Genomic DNA, 25,584 nt, shown 5'->3' on the forward strand with positions numbered 1-25,584 from the left:
GCAATACTGGGCAATATGATTTTCTATGCTTATTTTAACACTAAATAGTAAAGAATTGGTACAGTTTCATAGCATAACAGCTAAATATATACCTTTTATACAGATAACCATGGACAGTCATTTCTAGAAGATTGAAATATCAATTTCATTCTCTTCTCTATCAATTCTATATGTAGGCAGAACAGAAGATTTGTACATTTAAAGATACCTTTTTAATTTCAAAACATTGTTTTAATAATCCAACTTTGAAGCATCCTTTTTATTGCAGTGTTTACGTGACTTGTTAATTTTATTTGTTATACATTCATATTGCTAAATAAACACCATAAGGGGTCATGCCAATAAAACTTATAGAACTATAAGGGCTGATTATTGTTACATAAACAAATCTGTGTTCTAATCTGAATAATTACTAATTAATTAGTGACATTATTTAAATGCAATTTTTCTTACAAGTAATTGTTAATTCTTAAATTAGGAGTTATATTTCTTTGAGAAAAAAAATATTTTGCTTTATATTTACAGTTTGCCAATCTAGACCAATGCTAGACAAACACAATATCTTATTAAATGTATTACATTTGTGTTTATCACTGAATCCTCTATAAAATTCAGACAAGTATTTTATATTACACAGTTTGCCCAGTATTACCCACTAAAACCCAGTAAAACACAGGTTTTCCCAGTATTTCCCACTGGGCTTGGCAATACTCATAAAACCCGAGTTTTTGCCAACCCTGGTACTAAGTTTAAAGTTGATTAAACTTCAGCTTCATCGAAAACTACCTTGACCAAAAACTTTAACCTGAACAGACGCACAGACGAACAAACGGGCAAACTGAGCCACAGACCAGAAAACACAATGCCCCTCTACTATGGTAAGTGGGGTAGGTGGGGCATAAAAATATCAGCAAGGCAAGATCTACTTACAAGTCAATTTTTACCAATGTAGTTAGTAGAAACTTGCTCTTTATATGAGTGATAATCATTCAATGAGGATTTTTTTTTTACCAACTTTTGTGTTTTTGAGAAAAAACTAAAGAAGATGGAGAGAATTTTGTATTACTAGTATTACAAACTATTGTGGTTAACAATGTTGAAGTGTCCTTTGTTAGATATATATATATGACACAGGCTCTTTAAAGCCCTCATTGTTTGGTTATTTTAACTATGCACAAATGCAAACAAATAACTTAAACATCTCAAAATTTTGTCATTTTATTCATATTCATATAACAAAACATATAAGAACTGTACAATATACAAATGCAATGTCTTTGTACAATAAAATAATCAAATATCACAGACATGTTTAATACAGAAAACAATATTTATCCTCTCTTCTGTCATTCCTTCATACAACAAGATAGGAAAACTTCAACAAGATTTTCAACATTGCATGATTTTAGTTCAATTTTATTCCTCATCAATAGTTTTCAGTTTTTAATGTAACAATAGAAATATTCTCTATGTTTCTGATCCTGCAGACATAAGTTCCCGATTGTACATAGAAAATCCTAGCACTTCATTGGCAAACATTTCCCCTGTGATATGATGTGGGAGGTTCTGATCAATAATATCTCCGGCAGTGTTGACTTCAAATTCCTGTAACTCACTACTCCCTCCCTCAGCATTAAATCCTAGTAACGTGGTCAGATACTCCGCTAATTCATACTCTGTCATGTGTTCTCCTGAAAAGAATAGTAACAAACATTGTTTGAATTGTTTCACATTGTCTTATCGGGGCCTTTTATAGCTGAATATGCGATAGGGCTTTGCTCATTGTTGAAGGCGGTAAGGTGACCTATAATTGTTGATGTCTGTGTCATTTTGGTCTTCTGTGGATAGTTGTCTCATTGGCAATCATACCACATCTTCATTTTTAAATTGATTTTGTGCCTTTATAGTTTTTGTTCTCTGTTACATTTTACAAATTTTTAGTATCATGATTTCTTCATTTCCAGTCAAACCTAGGTATGATATCAGGGACATATATATACCATCAGTAGATATGACCCAACATTGGGATTGCATCCAGCCAATGAATTGGCAGGATTTTGTCAGTAATGTCAGAAGAAAAGTTATGTATACATGGTCTTTTATTCCCCTATCATTATATCTTAAGTCTCAAATCTTAAAAATGATGCCCAATCTGCTATAAAAAATAAGACATCAAGGGGGCATTCAATTATATGGCCCACTGCTGCTTGATAAATGACACTTATCGGTCGTCCCACTGTCTATATCACTCTGTTCAGCTCTTAATATTATTCCGTATCATGTCTTTGTGACGTCAAATACGTTGACCCGGCCTTAATAACTTTAACCCGGACATATCAGCGACGTCATAATGTTTGAACCGACGTTAATAACTTTGACCCGAACTTATCAAGTCATCTTTTGTGTGCTGGTGAAACAAAGAAAACACTTCTGAAACACGCAAATATAGCCCGATAAATCGATTATCAGATTATCTGCATATTGATATTGATATTGTAAAATATCAGCTGCTTGACATTATATGAAAGCTACGCTAACTCGACAAAAAGCTTCATATTATGTCTCGCAGCTGATATTTTACGATATGAACATGCAGATAACCTGATAATCGGTACAAGTTAAGTTTTTTTCGGAAGAAACAGCTGAAATCAATGACAGTAATTACAAATACATCTTAGAAGGGGCATCATTTAGCAAATTTCTGATGGGAATTGAAGGTATGTTTAATATGTTTCTGAACCACCTATAAAAGGCTATGATTAGCTACAGGAAACCCCTAAAAAAAATCATTAAGGTAACATGATTTAAGGATGTACTTACATGTAGGTGAGGTTATGTGAAACATTAATTAATCAACAATCTAAAATTGATACTATAAGCTGTTAGAGGCATTCATTAATGATAAAAATAAGCTAAAAATATTGATAGGTCATGGACCTCCTTTTCGAAATATTTGAGATTTGAAATACAGCGGGAAAAGCCTGACTCAGACTTTTACCTTACATTTGCATTGGTATTATTTGGGTCTCAAAACAAAAGAAAGAAAATCAAGAATCTTCTAAAATTTTTGGAAATGACCTTTTGTGAGCTATTAAGTCTTATATGAAAAAATAAATGGGTAATACCAGGCAAAATATTTTACCTTGTAGTGTATGGAAAAACACCAAGAAGTCTGAACATTTGACACGAATTCCAAAACCTCACCTAAGTACACCCTTAAGAGGAGATGTTAATAAGAAGAGTACAGTACTAACCTTTAGTTTGTAACATATCCAAGAGATCACCTCTTTCTATGGCATTTCCTTGTGAAGTCTGAATACCTAAAGTCTCAAAGGCTGTCAGAAGTTTACCTGGGTCTAAACCAAATGCTGGACGATGGTTAATATACACTGTCAACAAAAATATCAAATGAATGTTAACAATGTAATGTGAAATATATTTGTAACCCACCTTCATAATATCAAATAGAAGGAAGAATAATAATAATTTGACTGAATACACAGAGAATAACTTGTAATTTTTAAATGACTCAATCCACTAAACTCCTGTGTTGGTCTATGTTGGACAATACATGTAACATTCTATGGTTTTAGATAATTGCTTATTAATGAAGACTGAAGAGAACCAGTCAAGAACCATTTCTATTTTCTTTTCTTTTTTTTTCTTTTGTGTTGATGACCATCCTTTGAGACATTTGATAGCATACATTTGATAGTAGACATTTGATAGTTGAAAGTTGCTGTTGAATTCATTCTCTACTTGTGTAGGCACACTCATGATATTTTTTTCTACTGTATTGATGGATTATCGTCTCATTAAACATGTCCCAACTCTTATTCTTCTTTTTAATATGCGCATGTCTCTTCTTTATTCAAACTTTTTGTCAAAATGCAGTGTATTTTCTTATTTATATTTGACATGTCACATCATAAATTATATTCATTATTTCATTTTAGTGTTTCTATGTTCTCATATGTTCTTATCTCGTGTTTCTATCTAACACATGTGCTTTTTAAGACAGCAGAGAGCCCAGGAAGCCACACAGTTTCTGGCCCAATGTTAGTCTATTTATCTCATTACATACAACTTACATTTGATAAAATCTCCCAAATCAATATCTTCTATGTACTGGCCTGTTTCTACATATCTACTGAACTTTACTTCGTTTAACATGTCCTCAATCTGTACACAAATAAAAAACATGCGTTGAGTATATAAAGTATATAGAACACAATACTATATAGCATATTTATTCATAAGATACAAGGAAAATATAATATCCGGAAATTCTCTGGGGTTAACAATTGCTTATAAAATTTGGTAACTTGTCACTTAAAAGGCAAACACATTGTAAAAGTGTTATTTTCAATTTTCTATTTTGGTAGTAAGTTTAAATTATTAACTTAAATGTTTTCTAAAAGTTTAATTCTAGTTGAGATATTTTGTTACTTAAAAATGATTAGTTAAAAAATTTAATTTTGATGTCATAAAAGGCGTCAATTTTGTCCAAACAAAAAAAACTGATCAATATTTGAAAAAACATTTTGCCTAACTGTCAACAGAGAGATAACTCATCAAAAACTTTCTAATCCAACAACTTAACATGAGAAAGAATGATAGCATTAAAAATTTGACATAAAATTCTATTAATTACTATGGAAATTAATTTTTTGTTCTATTGTTTAAAATAAAATGCTTTATAAGATTGAGAATGGAAATGGGGAATGTTTATAACAACTACCATTATATAATATTTTTTTAACACCACTTTCAGCAGTATTAGTTATTTTGTGACAGCCCCATGGGTAATTCAAACTTTTGACCTCCTTACATAAAAATCTTACCTCTTGTTCAGATGGGTAGAATCCCATTGCCCTCATAACAAATGGTACTTCTGACAGAGGAATCTTTACTGAAACTTCTCTTTTATCCATTGCATTCACACCTTGACTGCAAAATAAAGCATTCTTTCTAGGATGACATATGGATATTGGAGTCTTAAAGTGAAGTGTAAAATACATTGGAAAAACAGAGCCTAGATATATTTAAAGGATAAAAAGGATTATCATTTTTGAACATTTTTTTCTGTTGCTATGATTTCCTTTCATGTGAGTTCAAATATTGATAAAGAAACATATCTTTAAAGGAATTTTTCTATTCAATTACAGAGTGAAATTTACCTTCTGATTTGTGCATAATAAAAATAATCTTCCAATTCTCTGAAGAGTTCTCCATCTCTTCCTCCTTCCAGTAAACCATAGAATGGTATTAAATCTTCTCCACCAAGTCTAGATTGTGCTTCCAAAACACTGTAAACCATAGAATGTATTTTAATGATCAGAATGTACTGTTTTAAAAACTTGATGATAGATTTTTAAAAATCTCTTTTACACACAAGAAAATTTAAAGTTTAACATATTACTTAACCCTTTCCTCTATAATGACGCCTTTTGACGCCTGTGTAGTGCCTCAGTTGAAACATATAACATATGAAAAAACTTTATCAGACTAAAACAAAATTGTATCCGATATAAAAAGGATATTCATGAGAATATCTGACTGGATGAAAATATTTGTTTTCGCAATGCATGAATACTTTAAACCTAATGATTTTTTTATAAAAAAAAATCCTATGTAAATCAAGTATGTAAAAAAAAAATCCCATGGAGGAAAGGGTTATAACATTTCTATATTGTTGAATACAATACAATAAAGTAAAGTGAACAGAATAAATTTAGAAAATAAATGTTATGGTGAATTCTTACTTATATCAAAATGTATACTCTGGCAAAAAAGTCTGTTTCCCAAATGATGTGCTATATATTCAAATCCTGTTATAACAGACATTATTTTCTATGGTACCATTCATATTTATATCATTTTTGATGAAGAATAATTATATCAAAAACCTGGTCTTTTACACACACCTTATTTATCTATTACACACGATTCCTACCCATGTGTGTGTGATGTGTGTCAGGGGTGGATCCAGCCATTTTAAAAAGGTGCGGTTCCCAACCCAGAGTAAAGGGGTGTTCCAACTATATGCTCCCATTCAAATGCATTGATTGTCCCAAAAAAGGGGGGGTTCCAAACCCAGAACCCCCCCCCCCCCCCTTGGATCTGCCACTGTTTGTATAAGTAACATACTTGACATTGATTTCCCACATGTGTACAGTAGCATCAGCTCCCCCTGCTGTAAACAAGTATTTTCCATCGTAGCTACACACCATGTTCTCTACTCCCCCAGGATGTGTGATCAGGGCCATGGCATTGTGTGGGTTACCATCCAGTGGCAGCATACTTAACCCTACTTTATCTGTTGTCACATAGGCTAGGTAACGTTTGTCTTTAACTGGGTCAGCCGTTGGTACTACTTCCATTCTATAAAAAGAACATAGGAAATTAAAATATACACAAAAATCTGAATAAATGGACATTCTTAAATTTTTGCCATAAATTTCATTTAAAAAAACTATATTGAAAATGTTAAATTATGAATATTTGCTCAATATTGCTTTAAATTCAAAAATAATGGCATGTTCTTATCATTGCAATTTTTGAAGAATGGTTAAAATGCAAGATTAATCATTGCAGTTACAGGAAATCTGCATACAGATATATATGTATCAGATATTAATTTTGTGATTTACCAAGTAAAATATTTTGCATCAAATAAAATAATAATTTTTGAATCTATGTTCCTAAAACCTTACCTTTTAACTGGAGTACCATATGTTGGTCCAAGTAAAGTCTTCCTACACATTTTTGTTGTGGCATTATATAACTTAAATTTATACTGTAAAAAAATAAAAAAGATAAAATTAAATATATGTCATGACTATCTTAACTATGCTGGAGTTTCTCGCTACATTGAAGACCCATTGGTGGCCTTCATCTGTTGTCTGCTCTATGGTCGGGTTGTTGTCGCTTTGACACATTCCCCATTTCCTTTCTCAATTTTATGAGACAAATATATTCTTTAAAGTTAAATATCAACTTTTTATTCTTTTAATTTACTTCTTTGTAATTGGGTAATAACAATTAAATTAACGGTACCAATTTTCTTGCACCAGATGCGCATTTCGACAATACATGTCTCTTCAGTGATGCTCGTGGCCTAAATATTTGAAATCCAAAGCTTATATAAAAGATGAAGAGCAATAATCCAAAAGGTCCAAAAAGTATAGCCAAATCCGTGAAAGGAATCAGAGCTTTGCATGAGGGAGATACATTCCTTAATTTATGATAATTTCGAATATTTTGTAACAGCAAATTTTAATAACACAAAAAATCCGTATGTTCATGCCAGTACCGAAGTACTGGCTACTGGGCTGGTGATACCACATGCAGTGAGGTAAGGCAGAGAATTAGTCTAACTTGATCATTGTACAAATAGACAAATTTATTGCCACTGGACACCATGTCATTACAGTGGTGTATTGCAGTGATCAATAAAATGGAAAATGGAAATGGGGAATGTGTCAAAGAGCTGAAAACAACCCAAGGCAGCCAATGGATCTTCAATACAGTGAGAAATTCCTCGCCAGGAGGCATGCCTAGTTTACAAGTATTTGAGGAAAAATGCTATCTTTGTAATTGTAGGATATCAGTATACAGAGTAATATACAGCAATAATCAAAATTAAGGTAGTACCCAACACCTTCACTAAAACTAATCTGTCGCATTTAATTTTCATAAAATTTTGACGAAGTATTTACTTTGACCATTTGAAAAAGGATAACAATTTCAAAACATTTGAACCAACCATTTTATCAGAAAAATTACACTGGTTATATAGCATTTAGACAAACACAAATTTTGATCATTGGGTCGCTTAATATTCCCTTAACAACACAACATAATTAAAACGTTTTGCTGATTTTACAGAGTTATCTCCCTGTAGTGTTAGGTACCACCTTAAAATTGTTCACTGAATGTTCAAGAGATAACCCAATATACAATTTGAGATCAATGAAAGAAAAATATAAACTTTTTTGTATGTCTCTGGCTGAGAAACTGTGGAAGATCGAGGTTCTACTGAGCCTTTCCCAAGTTTTGTGCCAAGAACAAAAAAGTTTATATTTTTAAGACTGCACCTCAAACTTATACATGATAGCTTTTTAAATCGTTACATAAATGTCAAACTAATTTTCATCACTTAATGAACCTCTGATTGTGTAGAAAGTGTTCTATGATGAAATTAACATTATACAAAATATAGCTGTATTACTATCTTTAGGAAATAAACACAACTAGTTGCAGTGTAAATTTTAAATGTTTGAAAAAAGAATACAGTGTCAGAGATGAATAAGAGTTTTACCTGATCATTAGCTGTGAGGACAAAGTGCTCTTTAGTGATTGGTGGATACCAGGTCATACATTGAGGTACAGCACTCTGTTCAATCCTGTCAGAACTGGTTATTTTAAGGTCATCTTTACTACTGTTCTCAAGGTCATATTCAACCTGAAAGAAATAGCTTTCATAAGTATACAAGTTATCTATGATATCAGGATTCTTTGTAACATCTTGGGAGTTTAGCAAAATTGGGTGAACCTCTTAAACTAATAGGCCGAATAAGCATCCTGTAACATAGAAACAGCTATCAGTTATTGTTGTTTTCTGGCCAATTAAGTCCTCAAAAATCTATATTCTATGAACTATAAAAATATCCACAGTATTCAAATCCTTAATTGTCAATTCCAAACCATAACATCCCACAAATATGATTAATTTCATGGTCAGGCGCAGCCTATATCTAAAGAAGCTGGGTTGTTAATTGTTTGCAGTTAAAAACACTCCAAATCCTTATAAAGGCTTATATCTTTTTATATCTATGTCAAACTCCAGTTATTTGATGCTTAATGGATATGTACGTTTTTAAAAAATCACACAAATATTACAGATAAATTGTGTTTTACCATGTAAAATATCTATTCTTATAAATACTTACTAAAACTCTATCCATGCCCAATGACATCAATCTTGGTTGATTATTATCTAAGTGTATACCAAACATTAGATCTTTGATTTCTTTATAGTGAGCTCTGTATCTTCCCAGGTAGATATAAGGATCTACCTCTACTCCTCTCTGTCTCTTATATACTGATACAGTGTATTCTCCATCCTAAAATATCATTATACATAGTGTTATAAGTTTAAATTTAACTGTTGAGAATGGAGAAATATCGTAATACACGAGTTATAGTGTCAGAATCTGTTTCTCTGATGACTTTAATCAATCTTTTTCAAAGATTTTCAGAAACTTGTGTTCTTTATATGCAAGTCATCAGACAAGGTCACCTTTTTTCAAGACGTCACAATAGGAAAATTGAGAAGAAAACAAAACATTTTGACGTCATAATCAAATTTCTACTTATAATAGCACAAAAATTAGAGAAGTTATGTATTTTATATACCAACACTGTGTATTCTCCATCCTAAAATAAAATTACACATTATGAAGGTGTTGTGACTACTTTTCATTTTTATAACTATTTATTTATAGTGGATTGGGAAACAAGTTTTTCAACTTATATTAATCCCTTTCTACTTTGGGAGTGTGAGTGCTACCTTGCACTGCTTTTTAAAGTATTAAAAGTTTTCCTGAATTTATGCTTACATTGACCCAAATGTATATTTTATATTTTTTCTGTGATATTCAAGCAATGAGCTGCAACAATACTTATAATAATTAATTTTCATTAGAATTTTAAATAATCTCTCCATGAAAGGAATAAGATACTAATTATTATCAAGATTCTTCAAAATATTCCACTGAATACCAGTATACAAATATATCTACACTATAAAGCTCTTTTCTACTGCATTAATATACATAAACAATAATCTTTTTACTACATGTAGTACAACATGCAAATTATTCTTTTGTAATCTAGTAAGTCAGTCTGTGAGTGTACATGCCTTATAATATGGGAGATAACTCATGCAGGAACAATACTTTTAAGATGAGAAATTAAGTAAATACTTTGAGTGGTGAAAAATGTCAAGTTGGCAAAAGTAACCACAACAATTCAGTGTGTTGAGATTTTATATTTATTTAATTATCAAATATTGCATTTATGAAAAATAGAAAAAAATAAATGATCACTGAATAGCAAATTAAAAAAACTTATTAGGATTTGGAAAAGAATAAAATGGTAATTATACATATGATATATACCAATACACTAAATATTTGGTGTAGGGAAATATATAACTTAAATAATACACCACTATAACAAGAACTTACTTATAAAAATATAAAGTAAAGGGTGCATACTGAAATTGTAACTAATCAATATGTATGATGTGGTACATGTATATATATATAAAAAAAAAAATAGAACAAGAAGCTAAATGGAATATTCTTGGTTGTTTCTATAATAATTGGTGTGTTTTTACAACAAGTATGTGACTTACTTTAGTAGCTTGGCTCTGAAAATTGTAGGAAACAGTATAAAATGACAACAATCATAAAAAGAATTATACAGACAAACAAAATGGACGTGATTTGAACAGTTTGTGAATAACACTTCACAATAAACAATATTAACAAATATTTTAAAACAAGCGAACTCATAACCAGGGGATTCCAGGAGTTGTATGAACCCATCATTATGAACCCCCCACTTTAAAAACAAATAAGCACTGTTTAAGGTGGTACCTAACACTACAGGGAGATAACTCTGTAAAGTCAGCTAAACGTTTTAATTATGTTGTGTTGTAAAGGAAATATTAAGCTTCTCAATGATCAAAATTGGTGTTTGTCAAACTGCTATATAACCAGTGTAATTTTTCTGACAAAACTGTTGTTTTAAAATTTTTGAAATTTTTATATATATTTTTGTTAAAGGGTTAAAGTAAATACTTTGTCAAAATTTTATTAAAATTAAACACGACAAATTCATTTTAGTGAAAGTGTTGGGTACCACCTTAAGTCGACGTTCTGTTTGAAATTTGAATGTTACAAAGGTGACCATTAAGATTAATTTGTGTAAATTACTTACAGCAGTAGCTAAGTACTGAGAATCATGGGAGAAAGCTAAATGTGTGATGGCATATCTGGCGTAACGGAATGGTTCGGATAACTCATCTTCTAATGTGATAGAATCTACTACTCTCAGCTGACCATTCACAAAACCAATAGCTATAAAACAAAAATATCAAACATATCAAAATCAACATCTCTCAGCTAACGGTAACCATTCTCAAAAGCAAAAGAGTTCTAAAATATTAAAACTATCAAAATTTATACTCTCTGCTGATAATTCTCAAAAGCAAAATCCGTCTAAAATATTAAATGTATCTGATTCTTCTACTCTCAGCAGAACATTCACAAAAGCATTAAATAATTAATGTATCAGAACATTCACAAAAGCTTTACATAATTAATTTATCAGAACATTTTAAATCTCTAAATGGATTATTTGTTCATGTGGTTGTTCTTTTTTTCTATGATTAATTTATTCACATTTTACAATAGAAAGTTAGAAACATGCATGTATCTATGGCAGAATTTTTTATTTTCAAATTTAAATTCTTGATGTAGACTATTACATGCTCTGATCACTACAAAGGGTTAAAACCTGATTACATTTTTTTTTTATTACAAAAAACAAATTCCCTGTTTTCATTCTCAATTTACCTGATAAATACCTGAATTATCGTGTTCTTTAAATCTCATGATATATAAAACTTACCTATATATTGTCCTTTAGGATCAAATGCACAACATCTAATTAAACATCCTCTCTCAAACTGTCTGGTTACTACCACTTGTCTAATAATAGATACATAGGTTTCTGGTCAAATTATGTTTCATAGTCAATGAGAACCATTCAAACAGGAAAAGTGTGTTGTAGTATAGTTTTAAATGCACTAATTTTATGCACTCTAATAGGTAAACTTAACCATTGTCATATACAACCCTGATTCTACTTTATATAGATATAGGAAGATGTGGTGTGAGTGCCAATGAGACAACTCTCCATCCAAATAACAATTTTAAAAAAAGTAAACCATTATAGGTCAATGTACAGCCTTCAACATGGAGCCTCAACTCACAACGAACAACAAGCTATTAAGGGCCCCAAAATTACTAGTGTAAAACCATTCAAACGGGAAAAACAAAAACAACAGTGTGTCTGCAAAGGTTTTAGGTTAAATTTTGTTCCATTATAAGCTTATGAGATCCATTTAAATACAAACAGAAAAGTTAGTCGCAATATAGTTTTAAATAAAGTAAACTTAATCTTTGTCATATATAACCCAAAATAACCCTGATTTTGCTTTATCACTGTGTCGTTGCTATTTTTTTTTCATTTTAAGGCATTTTGTACCATTATTTCAATGTTGAAATTACTAAATTCTGTTTTATTAAGGTAAGGTAGTATAAAGTCTAACACATGGGTGTTTTATACAGTCTGTGCATGTCAGTTAGAATACTTGAACTTTGTCAAAATAAATCTAGTTTATAATTTTGTAAGATTTTCATAGTGTTAAAGATATACTTTAATATGTTGAAGGCCGTACGGTGACCTATAGTTGTTTTACAGGTCAATACATCCTCTCATCTATTGGAATTATATTAAGTTTATCAGATAAAAGTAGTAAGTTGTATTGTCCAGATAAGGTTTTACAACAGACTGATGTTCTCACCAGATTTTTTATATATAGACAAATGTATTTTGATTAGACATTCATCAGTGGGAATAATTGCATAATATTGAAGTGTGAGTTTTGTCTCTTGCTTGTTGTAAGTGTAAAAATTGTAGGCTGCTATGTTTTATTGTTGTTTTGTTTTGTATATGATTTTTATATGTGTTCATGTGTTTCAGCGATAATCCTTTTGTATTGAATTTTATACTGAATAAAATTAGTTAATTAGTTGTACTTACTTATATATATCATGAGGAAGCAATTGAAGGGAAGACCTACCATTATCATTATATTTCTTTGTTGCAAAGGGAAGTAAAAAATAACTATGATCTCAATGATAATTTTACAAACACACTTACTTCTTTTCATAGTCCCATATCTTTATCAATCCAGCATAACTACCAATTATCAAATATGGTCTGAAAAACAACAAAGAAAATTAAATAAGTCTAAAAAATAATCTGGAAGTTCCTGAATCACATGAGAGATATTCACTGCATATTACAAATATGATAAGTAAGCTTAAGCTTAAAAAAAATAATGCCAAGATCTAAGGAAACTTACAAATCTGATGTGAGTCATATGATGTAAGACAAAATTCACTTAAAATTAATGTTTCAAAGTAAGACCAAGTGATAAATACATTAATATGCTACAGGCTAAACTTTAGACTAATTCTAATTAATTATATGTTAACATAGCCATTAAATAGCTATACAACTTGTACACAGACACATGCTATATAAAGTCTGATACTAAAGGGAGATAACAATCACAAACTTACTTTGTAGGATGAGCAGACAAAGCATGAATGGCAGCATCGTGTTCTCTGTGGATTAACTACAATGTAAAACATTCTCATTAATTTTAAATTTGTCATTTTTTAGACAAAAAAATTATTAGTTTACTTGACATATTCCGGGTATGAATAGAATTTATTTGAACTTTTGAAATGTTTGTGTATAAAGCTACATTTTAAAAATTTATAAAACTTCCCATAGTGCATAACTCAACTTATTAATTAATGTCTTACAAAAGTTATTCTAACAAAATGACCCTCTAAAATGCAGTCAATCACATTGTTTTAGATGATTCAGCCTTTTTTTTTCCTCAAATTTTCTATTCATAATACATGATCAGTGTCTTTGTTCACAAGAAATGTATATACACTTAGGAGATAACTGTATTGTATTTTAAACTCTGACGGCATCAATTGGGGATTTAATGGTCGCAAATTAAGTTTAGTGGCGACCATCAAATCCCAAATTGATGCCGTCGGAGCTTAAAATACAATATTGTTATCTCTATTCTAATGAAACTGACAGAAAACAACGTTAAAACATATATTTAAAATCTGTCATATGCCGTCTGCGCTTTTGGTACGTGCCATAGCATCATTGTCAATTGATGCCATGTAAGAAAGTGACGTTATCCAATCAAAATGAACGTTTCAAACGTTGTTGCATTAGAATAACTAATTAACTGTAACAGTTGATGTATACCTCCATTACGTTTGACCATTGCAATAATATTTTACTAAATGAATCCTATTGTCATAAAATCTCTAAGACAAGGACAAAATAATAAAGCAATTGTAAAATATATCAGACTCAAAGTTTCCATTATAAAACACTAAACACACACAACAATACTCACATCTACTTTAGTTCCATCTGCAGTGACATTGCCAAAGACAGCTATACTACTGCCTACAACAAAATCTCTGATGACAAACTTCCTGGCTTCTATTGTAGCATCTGGGGGGTAGTTAGTGCCATCTTTGGCTCTGAAAATTAACAAGTATAATGTACACATTGAATTAGAAGTACATCCTTTCATATGTTGAACAGAATTAAAAGTTATCTTCCCTGATTTTCCTGAAATGCTGACTTGCTCAAGCAAGATTAATTAATCTAGATATTTTTTAATCTAGCATCATGTGACTTTTAACATCTATATATGGGAAATAATGTGGATTCGTTTAATTTCATGGGTACCATTTTTTGGTGGATTGATGAAAACTTGCATACTCCTGGATTTTTGAATTTCTTGTTTTGGCAAATATTCCATATACATTCCTTTAGACAATCTGTATTTCATTGAACATTTAGATTCCTGGTTTCCCTGTACCCATGAAAATTGGTATCCAACAAAAATTATGAATCTACAGTATTTAACAATGTTGTTTTTTAAGATATCACATGGTAGATTTATAAATAAACTAGAAATAACTAGGTTAATATATATACAAATGACATGTACTTACACTGCTTGGAAATCTGGATAATGAGCAAATGAGATTGCAGTGGCTGGTCCAAGGTGGAAATCCTGATACCTATAATGTAATGGAAGATCACATTCTATCATGGACAAGAAGAACTGTGGATAATTCAAGTCTCAACTATCCTTCAAAAACTTTTAAATACTATCTTCACATTTTTTATATTTATGCTTATTTAAACCTTCTACTCATGTGTACAGGAGATAAAGAAATTATAAGTGAAAGTTAAAAAATAATTTTTGTTTGATTGTTAAATAATGGTAAAGTTATAGCAGTAATCAGTCCAAGCAATAAGACTTTCTATAGCATCAAATTTTGTCCATAGGCGGATCAAGGGGATAAAGATATGGAATGGAAAAAAATCTACTTACCAATGAACCAACTTGAGACTTTGATCAAAGAATTTGACATGTCCAGCCATATCACCCAGCACTATAAACCTGTAAAATAGAAGTCACAAAACAATTCATTTAAAATGTCAGAACCAACAGTATTTTTTTTTTAAATTTTAACACAGAGATATGTCTCGACTGTTAGCATAAAATTCTGAATAAAACAATTTGATGGATAGCAACATGTTTTTTTTTATATCAGGTGCATGAAACTTGATACAAAACAGCATTGATCAGTCACAGATAATTAGTATAAAACTAAATTAAGCAGAAAACTTAAAATTGAAACTAGCTAATCAATTCAAATCATTTGGACAATGGGGACAGGGCCTTGAAATAGCCATCAAATGGATTTATTATACCTTACATATATTTCAAACAATTCTATTGGGTGAAACGTAATCATGTGACATGGAATAATTCAGCTAATTTTCATTCAATTGCAAGGAAGGACGATTAACCCTAAAAATTTACACCAGCGGTGAATAACTCTATTATACCGTTAAATAATCTTTTGAGTTTGTTTATTAGTACTTCAGTTACCTCCCATGAAAATGATGTCACAGACATAAATAAACAAATGACAGCGTTCACGTTACACTGGAAGCCCATCGAGAGACGAGGAAATATGCCATATTTAATATGGCATTGGACATGAGAGTGACAGCAGCAGATGATATCTCTTATAAACAGTCCTTTTCAGGGCCATCAATATTTTACAAAAAAAATTCTTCTTTTGTTGTAAATTCGAGAAAAACGAACACAAATGTATTTTCGAACCACAGTCTGTGTGTTATGTTAAAAATAAAGACTAGTAAGTGTTCAAATGCCCTTCAACGATTAGTTCGATATAATAAAACAATTGTGGTCATTTAGAAGCGATGAATATCCCAAATTGTCATCCCTGAAAAGTTATTTAACTTCGGGCTGTGCTCTCAATGAAATAACCTTCTTGTGTTGACAATTTTGGATATTCACCTTTTCAACAGGCCATACTTGTATAATGTACCGATAGTAATGCAACTTATTTTTTACATCAATGATTTATCAATAGTAGTATCTAAGAAACTTAACAAGCAAGACAACTTAACAATTTATAATGCCATTGATGCAGCCGTCCCAAGATTATTGAAATCCCTTTATCTTGCTTTCCATGACTTTTGTTCCAGACCATACAAAAACCCTAATTGTATCAGTCCTACACCCAGTGATTTAGCTAGCGCTCGTCACTTTCGTATTTTACGAAAAGGTTTTAGAAATGACGAAAATATTTCATATCAATTTCGTCACTTAAATTTGGAAAGTGTAAAAATATTTACACATCAAATTACTTGAATTCTACCTGTCTTTATGTTTCTGACAAGTTTATGACCCTCAGGTAATTAACGTTTACCAAAGGTGTTAAAAGTTGTGATGACAAGTAATCCGCCTATCGCCAATCAGATGTGTCACTAATCCCTTAATTATCATTATAAAACCTCATAAATGATCATCATAATAATCTATTTAAGTTAAATCAGTCAGTCAGCTTTTCATTTTAATCATTTCTCACAGTTCAGTTGTATTTTCGTCATTTGAACAAAATTGATAAACTTCCTGGACATTTCAACTTTATTTTATTTTCAATATTTCCCTTACGATCATAATTTGCAGTTTGCTTGTCGTAGTTTCGTCAGTTCAACGTATTTTCGTCATACTTTATATAAATATTCATTAAAAACTTTCGACAACTTCGATTAAAAAGAATGAACTTTATTAAAAACGTAAATATTTTCACTTGCAAACAGGTGCTTCCTGTTCTATGCATTGCGCATGCGTTAAAGTTCGAAAATGAATCCGGTTTTGTTCTGAAATTATTATTCAATTGTCACTTCCCGTTTTCATTTCATTTTGTTTAAAAATCGAAAGTAAACGTGATCTACAGTTTACAGTCATAAGAATCGTCACATTAAGTATAGATGCAGATTCTTCTATCCAATATTAAAGAAATTGATTCCAAATAGATATTAAAACGTATTTTCAAGGATATAAATGATTGTGAAGTGAAAAATTCGTTACAAGTTCATTTGTACAGTGGTTAAAAAATAGAGGCACCCAACTTTTGTTGATAATTAAGGGGTGTTCCCTGAAAATAACTGAAGTGAAGTTTTGATCTTATTACCAGATCCCTATTCTTATCTTCATATCTTAGCATCACATCAGTCAATTCATTCAATATTGCCAATAACTGCCTACATAAGCAATCCTAAAGTCTTCAAAGATCCTAGACTAGTCCTTAAAGGACTTGGACATATATGTATAGCTAGTTTGATAAACATCCTAGATCCCTTGCTTTATAAAAAAAATAAGGCTGATTTTTATCGCGCAAAAGTGACTAAAGCCCTCAAAATCCTAGCTAAAACCCTGCTACACCTAAGATAACAACTAGTATGTAAATATTCAAATGTTAAAAACTTGGACCAATCACATTGTATAACATGCTCACAGAAAGATCTACTTTAGATTTCATGAAGAAGTGTAACAAAAATTTTATTCTAGACCATTATGTATAATTAAGTAGATACCTAGATGATGAGGGCTGTGAAAATACATTACATGGAAAAGTATGCTTGCTTAAGTTTGTATTCAAATTTCAGAAAGATCTCATTTACTATTCCTGAGAAAAATGTGACTAGAATGCTATGAGATAGACTCACATAATCTTTAATGCTTACTTATCAGTGGTTGTCAGTACATTGATTCCCCTGTCCTGTAACTTAATTATCTTTAATGCTTTTTTGTCTGCAGATGGTTCTGAGCTCACCACTGTAAAATAAAAAAAATATATTGTTTGCAGTTAAAACTTTACATAAAAAGGCACCAGAGCCTATTGATTTTCAATTGAATCATGTTTGTTATATCTATTTTTCATAAATTAATGATACAATTAAAAAGTGATTTGAAACTAATAAATATTTCAGGATAAAAAACATAGCTACATGTAATGCTTATCATAGAATATCAATGTGAAACAGGAACAAGAACTTATTTATAAAGTTTGTACAAAACAGTGTATAATATACATAACATACACAATATAATATATATAATTTCCTATGCAAACAAAGGAGTAGGTTCAGTGAGACCCCTTTTTGGCCCCAAAATATAGCAGTTTTACAAAAGTTTGAAAATGTAATCTTTTAGCTATTTACTGGAAAGTAGAATGCTTCTGCTACATAAAGAGGGGCTGTTTTTGACAATAAAATACATATATAATTGGGTACTAGCATCATTAAGTCATGCTAAATTACTGAAATCTTCACAATTTTAGCATTTTAGTTAAATTTTAGACTGTTTCCATCTTAAATGAAAGTGGCTGCATTCGTGTTCATTCATAATATTGAAATGTAAGTTGTATTTGATGATAAAACATAACATATAAAGGTTGAGGATGAACACGTATAGGGCCACTTTCCTCCTTGACAAAAACCATCTGAAAAGTGAAGTTTTTTGGCATATTTGACAGATTTTTCATATTTAAGCTTGAATCGGGGTGTTTTTAATGACCAAATTAGTTAAAATCTTTAACATGAACTAATTGAATCAATTGAAATAGACACTGAAGTGTTTAAAAAGTGTGCAAAATCTTTTGTTAGATGAACCTGAAATTTGAGGCCAAAAACGGCCCTTACCAGACCTACTCCTTTAAGTTCCCATTGGTCATTTGAATGCTGAACTCCAACATATTTAACTTTTTAACATATGTTTGATTCAACGTACACTTAGTGAGTGGTTTATTGTTGTCCCAGACTACCAGGTTTCCTATATGTGTAGCTGTCAACACTCGAGAGCTGTTTCTCTGGAAGATAGACTGACTGTATCTGCCAACCTGTTTGTTGAAGTCCTGGTCAGTCAGAGGTGGAGCATAGTATTCCATGTGGCCATCATTCTATAAAATAAACCATTCACTGTATGTATGATATAAATAGATGCATTGTTTATGTTAATAAAACAACACCACTACACTAATTTCAATAAATTGAGAACTAAAATTACGTATTGATTATCAAGTTTCTGTCTGTAATTGTGAATAAAGTTCAGAGATCTTATTTATTCTACAAGAATTTTGGAATGTATATTTCACTAAGCAATGAAATATCAACTTGCTTCATAGTGTTTTAAAATCATGTTCATTATTATGACATTGGTGTTTCAACCAACAAAAAAATCAAATAGACTTCATAAAATACTGACCAACTGTTGTTATCCTGTTTTTTTTATGTTTTACTCCTGGTTTTGTCAGTTAAAATAAGTTAGGGATCAACAATTACATGCCATGTGATCAATATGACCTGTTGAATTATATCGTATTTTAGAAAATGTTCAATTCTATTTTTAGATATGATGTAGTTGTTGGTAACAATACCTACCCAATGATAAAATATGACTTGTGATTCACTGTTAGTGACCAGATAGTGTATATCATCAGGATTAAATAATATAAAGTTCTGTAATCCAAATTTAGGATTCAACTCAGCTGTACACATAGGGGATTCCCCATCCACAGTCCAATTCCATATTGATAAAACCTAAAAACAAATAGGCCGTATTAATGTAGGAGTATTTAAAATCTCAAATGTTCAATAACTCTTCTTTGATTGTCAAATCATAATAGAAGGACAGAGGTCATAAACAAAGCCATATCTATAATGAAGTGACTTATGTCAACATGTGCTTATTTGTCATTGACGGAAATATATTGAAAACTATTTATGTATAATGCTTTAATAGTTAAATGTAAGATGGTATCACAAATTGATTATTTTTCACTTTATTCACAAGGTTTTAACAAATTTGAAAAGAAAAAAAAAGAAAATTTCTATGTGTATTTCCCCACATTGCCTTAGTATTTAAATACATGAGGGACTGCATGCATGGTAACAGACAGACAAAAGTGTTTTCCAATAAGTCAATAAACTAATAATCTTACCTGAGTCGGACCTGAACTCAATGTTGCAAGGTAACGAGCATCAGGGGTCATCGCCATAGCTACAACTCCACCTTCTTGATCATTGTTAAATATTGTTTGTACTGGAATTCTGCAATAAAATCATAATGCTTTCAAGTTTATGAGAGGTATTACAACAATTCTTAGTCACTGAGTTCATATTACTGACAATTTCAAGTGGGACAACATCCCTAATGCGCCTCAAAATAAGGAACTCAAAATTCATGTGTAAAGAAAAAATCTCTGTGTAGTGATATTGGACATGTTTCTATTTTTAACAAATGACTGAACTTAATTATTTGTGGTGATTAGGAAAGTAGAGGAACATAGAATAAATGTGTAAAAACTATGGAGCTATTGAATGTGTTCAAAGTATCCAATTTTCAAATAACTTATTGTGTTAAAAAGGGGATATTTTACCACAAGGAGCCATATCACAAAAGGATGTTCAGGGTTTGCTAATTTATGGAAAAAGTAATCTCACTTCGTACCCTGAAAATTTAAGCACATATGTGGAAATGTTACAGCTTCCAAACGAGCTATCATACATATCCAAGTTTACGATATGGACTGAGCTACAGGAAAAAACGTTACCATTATTGCCTATGTAAAAACAATTAAAGATTTTGACCCAAGTACAAATGTATGTTATCATCATATTCTTTACATGTGTACATGTAATACAGCATCCTATCTCATTCAGTTTGACTTAACAAGATTTGTTTTTTAAAATACCCCCTACAGAAGCAAATTTTTGTTTAATGACTAAGGGAAATAACTCTATATGCCCTTTTTTCTCCATTAACATAAATGTAATAGTTTGATAGACTGTTTGTTAACATCGTAAAATAGTTTGATAAAAAAATCTTATGCAAAAACCTTTTTAAGATAAAGCAGGATTTTTGAACAAAGAATTTATCAAGTCTTAAGATATGTTACAACAAATGTTGACTTGTTCTTCAAAGTTAATACAAATAAACACATGAAGTAAAGTATAGCCAATATTGTTGTTATTTACCCGGTATATGTGTCCCAGATAATGACCATACTGTCCACTCCTTTGTCTCCTGTAACTAACCATCTTTTATCTTCACTAACACATGTACAGGTCAATGGGTTTGACTGAAAAAAAATATCATATTATTTATATGTAGTATACCGTTACATATTCTTAATACTTTGTACATTCAAGATCATGGTTTATCTATTATATACATTCTATACTACATCACTGTACACCCATTTAAAATTGTTCAGTATCCTACTATTCCTGTTTGATTTAAACAAGTTTTATTAACATATACATACATGTATTATATATTTGTATCATAATAGAGGACGTCATCATAGTAGACTATTAGTAGTACTACATGTACATGTAGCTAATGTATGTCACCAAACATCACTTGTTAGGATCATTATAAGGATTCTACAATTTTTTAATAAAAAATACCTTACTAAAATTAATTTAAAAATGTCATTTTTGTATAGCTCTGATCATGAGAATTGGAAAAATTAAAATCAAGAAAATAAAAAGATGCCCCTAAAGAACCTAATGTAAATATATATATTTTAGAATCATATACATGTAGATGGGAATCCATCATAGGTAAAAATGGTAGTGTGTTAGGTACATGTATTAGTTTAATTATTAATTTTTTTTGTGAAAACTTTTTCCTCCATGTTGCTGGACGTTAAGCAACCAACAATCCATCAATCCATGTTGCTACTATAATTATAAAGAGATTCTTGAAATATTTCCTGCCATAATGATGGTCAGGTATGTTTTGCTGCTCAAAATAGAAAATTTAGTATCAGTTAAGTGTGATTCCTTTAGAAATAATACATACATGTCCTTGTAATATATGCTGTCTGTTATTCTCAAAATCAAACAGTACACCAACATGTGCACAGGCATACATTATCAGTTTACGATTATCATCTGTCAAATTCAACACTTGGATATTTCTGTTTAATCCAAAGGACCATACAATATTCTGAAAAAAAGAATTAGAAATATTAATACACATGATGATGTACATGTACAACCATATAATCTTAAAACTTATCTTACATTTTGTACCTAGGTACATTTTTTTTTTTTTTCTAATTGTAACAGTTGTCTATTCACATATAAATTTCAAGTATTTGAACAAAACATGTTTCAATTTTGTTGAAAAATTGACAGAATATTTAATTTTATATTACCGCAATCAATTTATCATTTTGAAATTTCCCTTTGATTTGCTGAGTTGAATACTGTATTCACAATGTATTTATCTGTATTGACTGTAATGATATTTGTTAATAAAATAAACGATCCAGTCAATCAAGAATGTATGCAGTATAACTGAGACGAGACTCAGAGTATAATAATAAATGGACTTTTAAATCCGTATAATGATTTACAGTTTGTACATCATTGTTTTGATTAATTTCAAGCTGAATATTTTAGGTCCAATATTTTATCAAAACAAAACGTTTGTTCTTATTATTAATCCATCAAAAAACAAGTAATACAATTCACAATAAATAGTGATCCAAATTATTTTGTCATTTATTTAAACAATTTATGCTCTTAAGCAAGCCATAAACTTTTAAATATTTCCATGTTTCCATAAATTTCAAGAATATTATTATATATACCATAGTAATATCTGAATAAGTTTATTCAACTTTAATGCCCTAAATATTAATATATTTTAAGTAGGGTGAACAGACTCAGAAAGAACAGACACAAGGCAAACATGTTGTTAGGGCGAACAGACCCGATACCGGCTGTAAAGTCAACTGATGATTATTTCTTAAATTATGTGGATCTAAAGTAAACTTATATCATACCAAAGCAGTTGTGGCAATTTTTTCTTCTAGTTCTGACTGTGGCCTGTCTGGAGAAGGAATTTTTGGTGCTTCTGGTATAACAACAGTGTCAATAGTTTTTGTATCTGCAATACTGGCAGTTTTACCAGTTTCTGTTGGGGGAGGTGGTGAAGGTACTTTTTTACTTGCAGATGAAGGTCTTGTGCTTTGGGTTTGATTTCCTAATGTTTGTGATTCAGTTGGTGCAGCAGTGTCAGTTGTTTCTTCTTGTGGTTGAGATTCTGTAGTTGTTTCCTGTGGTTCTTGTTCCTCTGTTGTTGGTTGTGATTCTTCTTGTTGTTTATTTTCCTCGGTGTCTTGCACCTGTTCAGTTGTCTCACTCTGTTCTGGTTGAGCATCAGTTTGGGGCACAGATTCATTAGTTTTCTCGTCTTTAGATTCAGATGATTCCTGAGCATCTTCTTTCTGTTCCTCTGACGTACCTACTTTCTCTAGTGACTTATCTTTCTGTTCTTCATCTGCATCTTGAGGCTTGTCACCACCGTTTGTAGCATTTTCATTTGGTGTTTGTTCAATTTCCTTTTGGTCACTTACAGTTTCTTCCTGTGTCGGAATGTCTTTGTCAGCATCAGCCATGTTGAAGCTATGCTAATGAGTTCAATAAACAGTTAATAAAGGTAGAAAGACCAATAAAGATTAACCAATTTTAACAGTTTCGACCTTAGCAACATCAATGTTTACTTAAGTGCGCATGCGTAAAAAGAATCTAAAATTAAGTCATATAAAGCGGTTTCCGGAAAAGAATTAAATCCGAAAAATGTCTATTTTTTGTTGTTGCTTTTTTTCAAACTATTTTACTTTTTTTTAAATATATTTTATTTAAAAAAATCATATACATGGCATACACATATAAATACAGTGATAACATATTACAAAAGGATTCGGAAACAAGGTGTCCCTTATATTAATTCGTCTCCCTATTTTGACAAATTGTATTGCATTGTTTTCCTCTATTTTGATATAAGGAATTATATAAGCGAGCGAAGATAAATACTTTATTTCAAATGAGTAGTACAATTAGCAAAAATGAGATGAGCATTCCCAACAACACCACATAGCTAGTATGACGATCATATATGTCTCTTCTACTGAAGACGTTGCAATATTCCTTTATTTATACAAATTGATACATATTACTAAATAGTTCATTTCAAATATTTATAAGATTTTTTAAATTTAATATACCAAACACCTCTCACTCACGGTACTCAAATCATTTTTTTTTTGGTTTTCTAATTACTTTTTTTAGTTGCTTTACTTTTAATTAATACTGCGAAAATAGTCGTTTATATTTAAGGTTGCACAATAAAAATATATATTTTATACTTCCAATCTCCAACCTTTAAAATGCTGTTACTTTCTTAAGACTGCATATAAATTAATAAAAGAGGTATATATAGATAGATAGATTGTTTTGGACCAGCAGGTCTAGGGTTAGAGCTTAGGAATAAACGACAGGACATTTTATAATATCATGATAACCAATTTCATCGCTAACCACAACTTAGAATATATAAATTATATAGATATACAGTTAACAATGATGAAATTCAAAAGTGCGATGAGTTAGAATTCAACGAAAAAAAGAAAGAACTGATTTCTGAAAGAAGTTCCCGATAATACGAAAGAAGGTAGATTTTTTTGTATTTTATTTTTTGCATTCCTTATTTTTTCAATCGTCTTTACGCCTGTTAAAAATAAACATACTATATTATACATACTTATTTTAACATTCAACAACAGTTTAACTAGGCAAATCCCGATCACCTTGTGTATCTATGAAGACCCTGAGTGCATTCTAGGTATGTGTGAACCTATTTCAATATGCAATCATTTTCCACACGATTAAACAGCCAGTAGGTAACCGATGTGCAAATCTCATCAATCGGCAAAGGTAAAGCTTTAAATTACGTCATATTGACAAAAATGAAAAATGAATTGACCTATTAACCAGTTTGCAGTCAAATGATTTTTTTCTTTGAAGAAACTCACAAAATCAGCAAATGAATACATCTGTTTGGTGTCTCATAGAAACGAACTAAATTAGACGATTTCTTTTTATCATTGTAACAAGATCATTAAAATACAAAATATGTATACATTGAAGACCCATCGACGGCCTTCGGCTGTTGTCTGCTCTATTGTCGGGTTGTTGTCGCTTTGACAAATTCATCATTTTATTTCTCAATTTTATTTGGTTATATTACGTTGGGTTGGCATTTTCATCATAAAAAGTAAAATTACAAAAATACTGAACTCAGAGGACAATCTAATCGGAAAGTCCATAATCACATGGCAAAATTAAATGACAAAACACATCAAAAACAAATGGACAAGAACTGTCATATTCCTGACTTGGTACAGACATGTTCAAATGTAGAAA

General features: G+C 30.7%; 1 protein-coding gene across 2 annotated transcripts; it reads right to left on the bottom strand.

Annotated features, from left to right (window-relative positions):
- Positions 1-1,195: 1,195 nt before the first annotated feature.
- LOC134680709 (cilia- and flagella-associated protein 251-like) lies at positions 1,196-23,905 on the bottom strand. Of its 2 annotated transcripts, XM_063539904.1 has the most exons (24): positions 23,163-23,905; positions 22,172-22,318; positions 21,340-21,443; positions 20,304-20,412; positions 19,744-19,902; positions 19,094-19,262; positions 18,049-18,139; positions 15,314-15,382; positions 14,928-14,996; positions 14,318-14,447; positions 13,446-13,501; positions 13,021-13,080; positions 11,704-11,783; positions 11,011-11,150; positions 10,424-10,438; positions 8,955-9,128; positions 8,324-8,467; positions 6,717-6,799; positions 6,151-6,384; positions 5,181-5,309; positions 4,845-4,950; positions 4,092-4,182; positions 3,255-3,389; positions 1,196-1,691 (listed from the first exon to the last, which is right to left on the bottom strand). In XM_063539904.1, the coding sequence occupies exons 1-24, from the start codon at positions 23,775-23,777 to the stop codon at positions 1,468-1,470; spliced, it is 3,333 nt and encodes a 1,110-aa protein (XP_063395974.1). In that variant the 5' UTR covers positions 23,778-23,905; the 3' UTR covers positions 1,196-1,467. The 2 variants fall into 2 exon arrangements, with proteins under 2 accessions (XP_063395974.1, XP_063395975.1); XM_063539905.1 differs by lacking the exon at positions 10,424-10,438.
- Positions 23,906-25,584: the final 1,679 nt, after the last annotated feature.

The sequence above is a fragment of the Mytilus trossulus genome, chromosome 8, assembly GCF_036588685.1.
Source record: "Mytilus trossulus isolate FHL-02 chromosome 8, PNRI_Mtr1.1.1.hap1, whole genome shotgun sequence".
Lineage (NCBI taxonomy): Eukaryota > Metazoa > Mollusca > Bivalvia > Mytilida > Mytilidae > Mytilus > Mytilus trossulus.

Coding starts and splice junctions, on each gene's coding strand:
- LOC134680709 (XM_063539904.1), bottom strand. CDS start 23,777: ATGGCTGATGCTGACAAAGACATTCCGACACAGGAAGAAACTGTAAGT. Junction 21,444..22,171: donor AGCATATATTACAAGGACAT/GTATGTATTATT, acceptor ATTTTTTTTCAG/TCAAACCCATTGACCTGTAC. Junction 4,951..5,180: donor TATTATGCACAAATCAGAAG/GTAAATTTCACT, acceptor TTTATTTTGCAG/TCAAGGTGTGAATGCAATGG.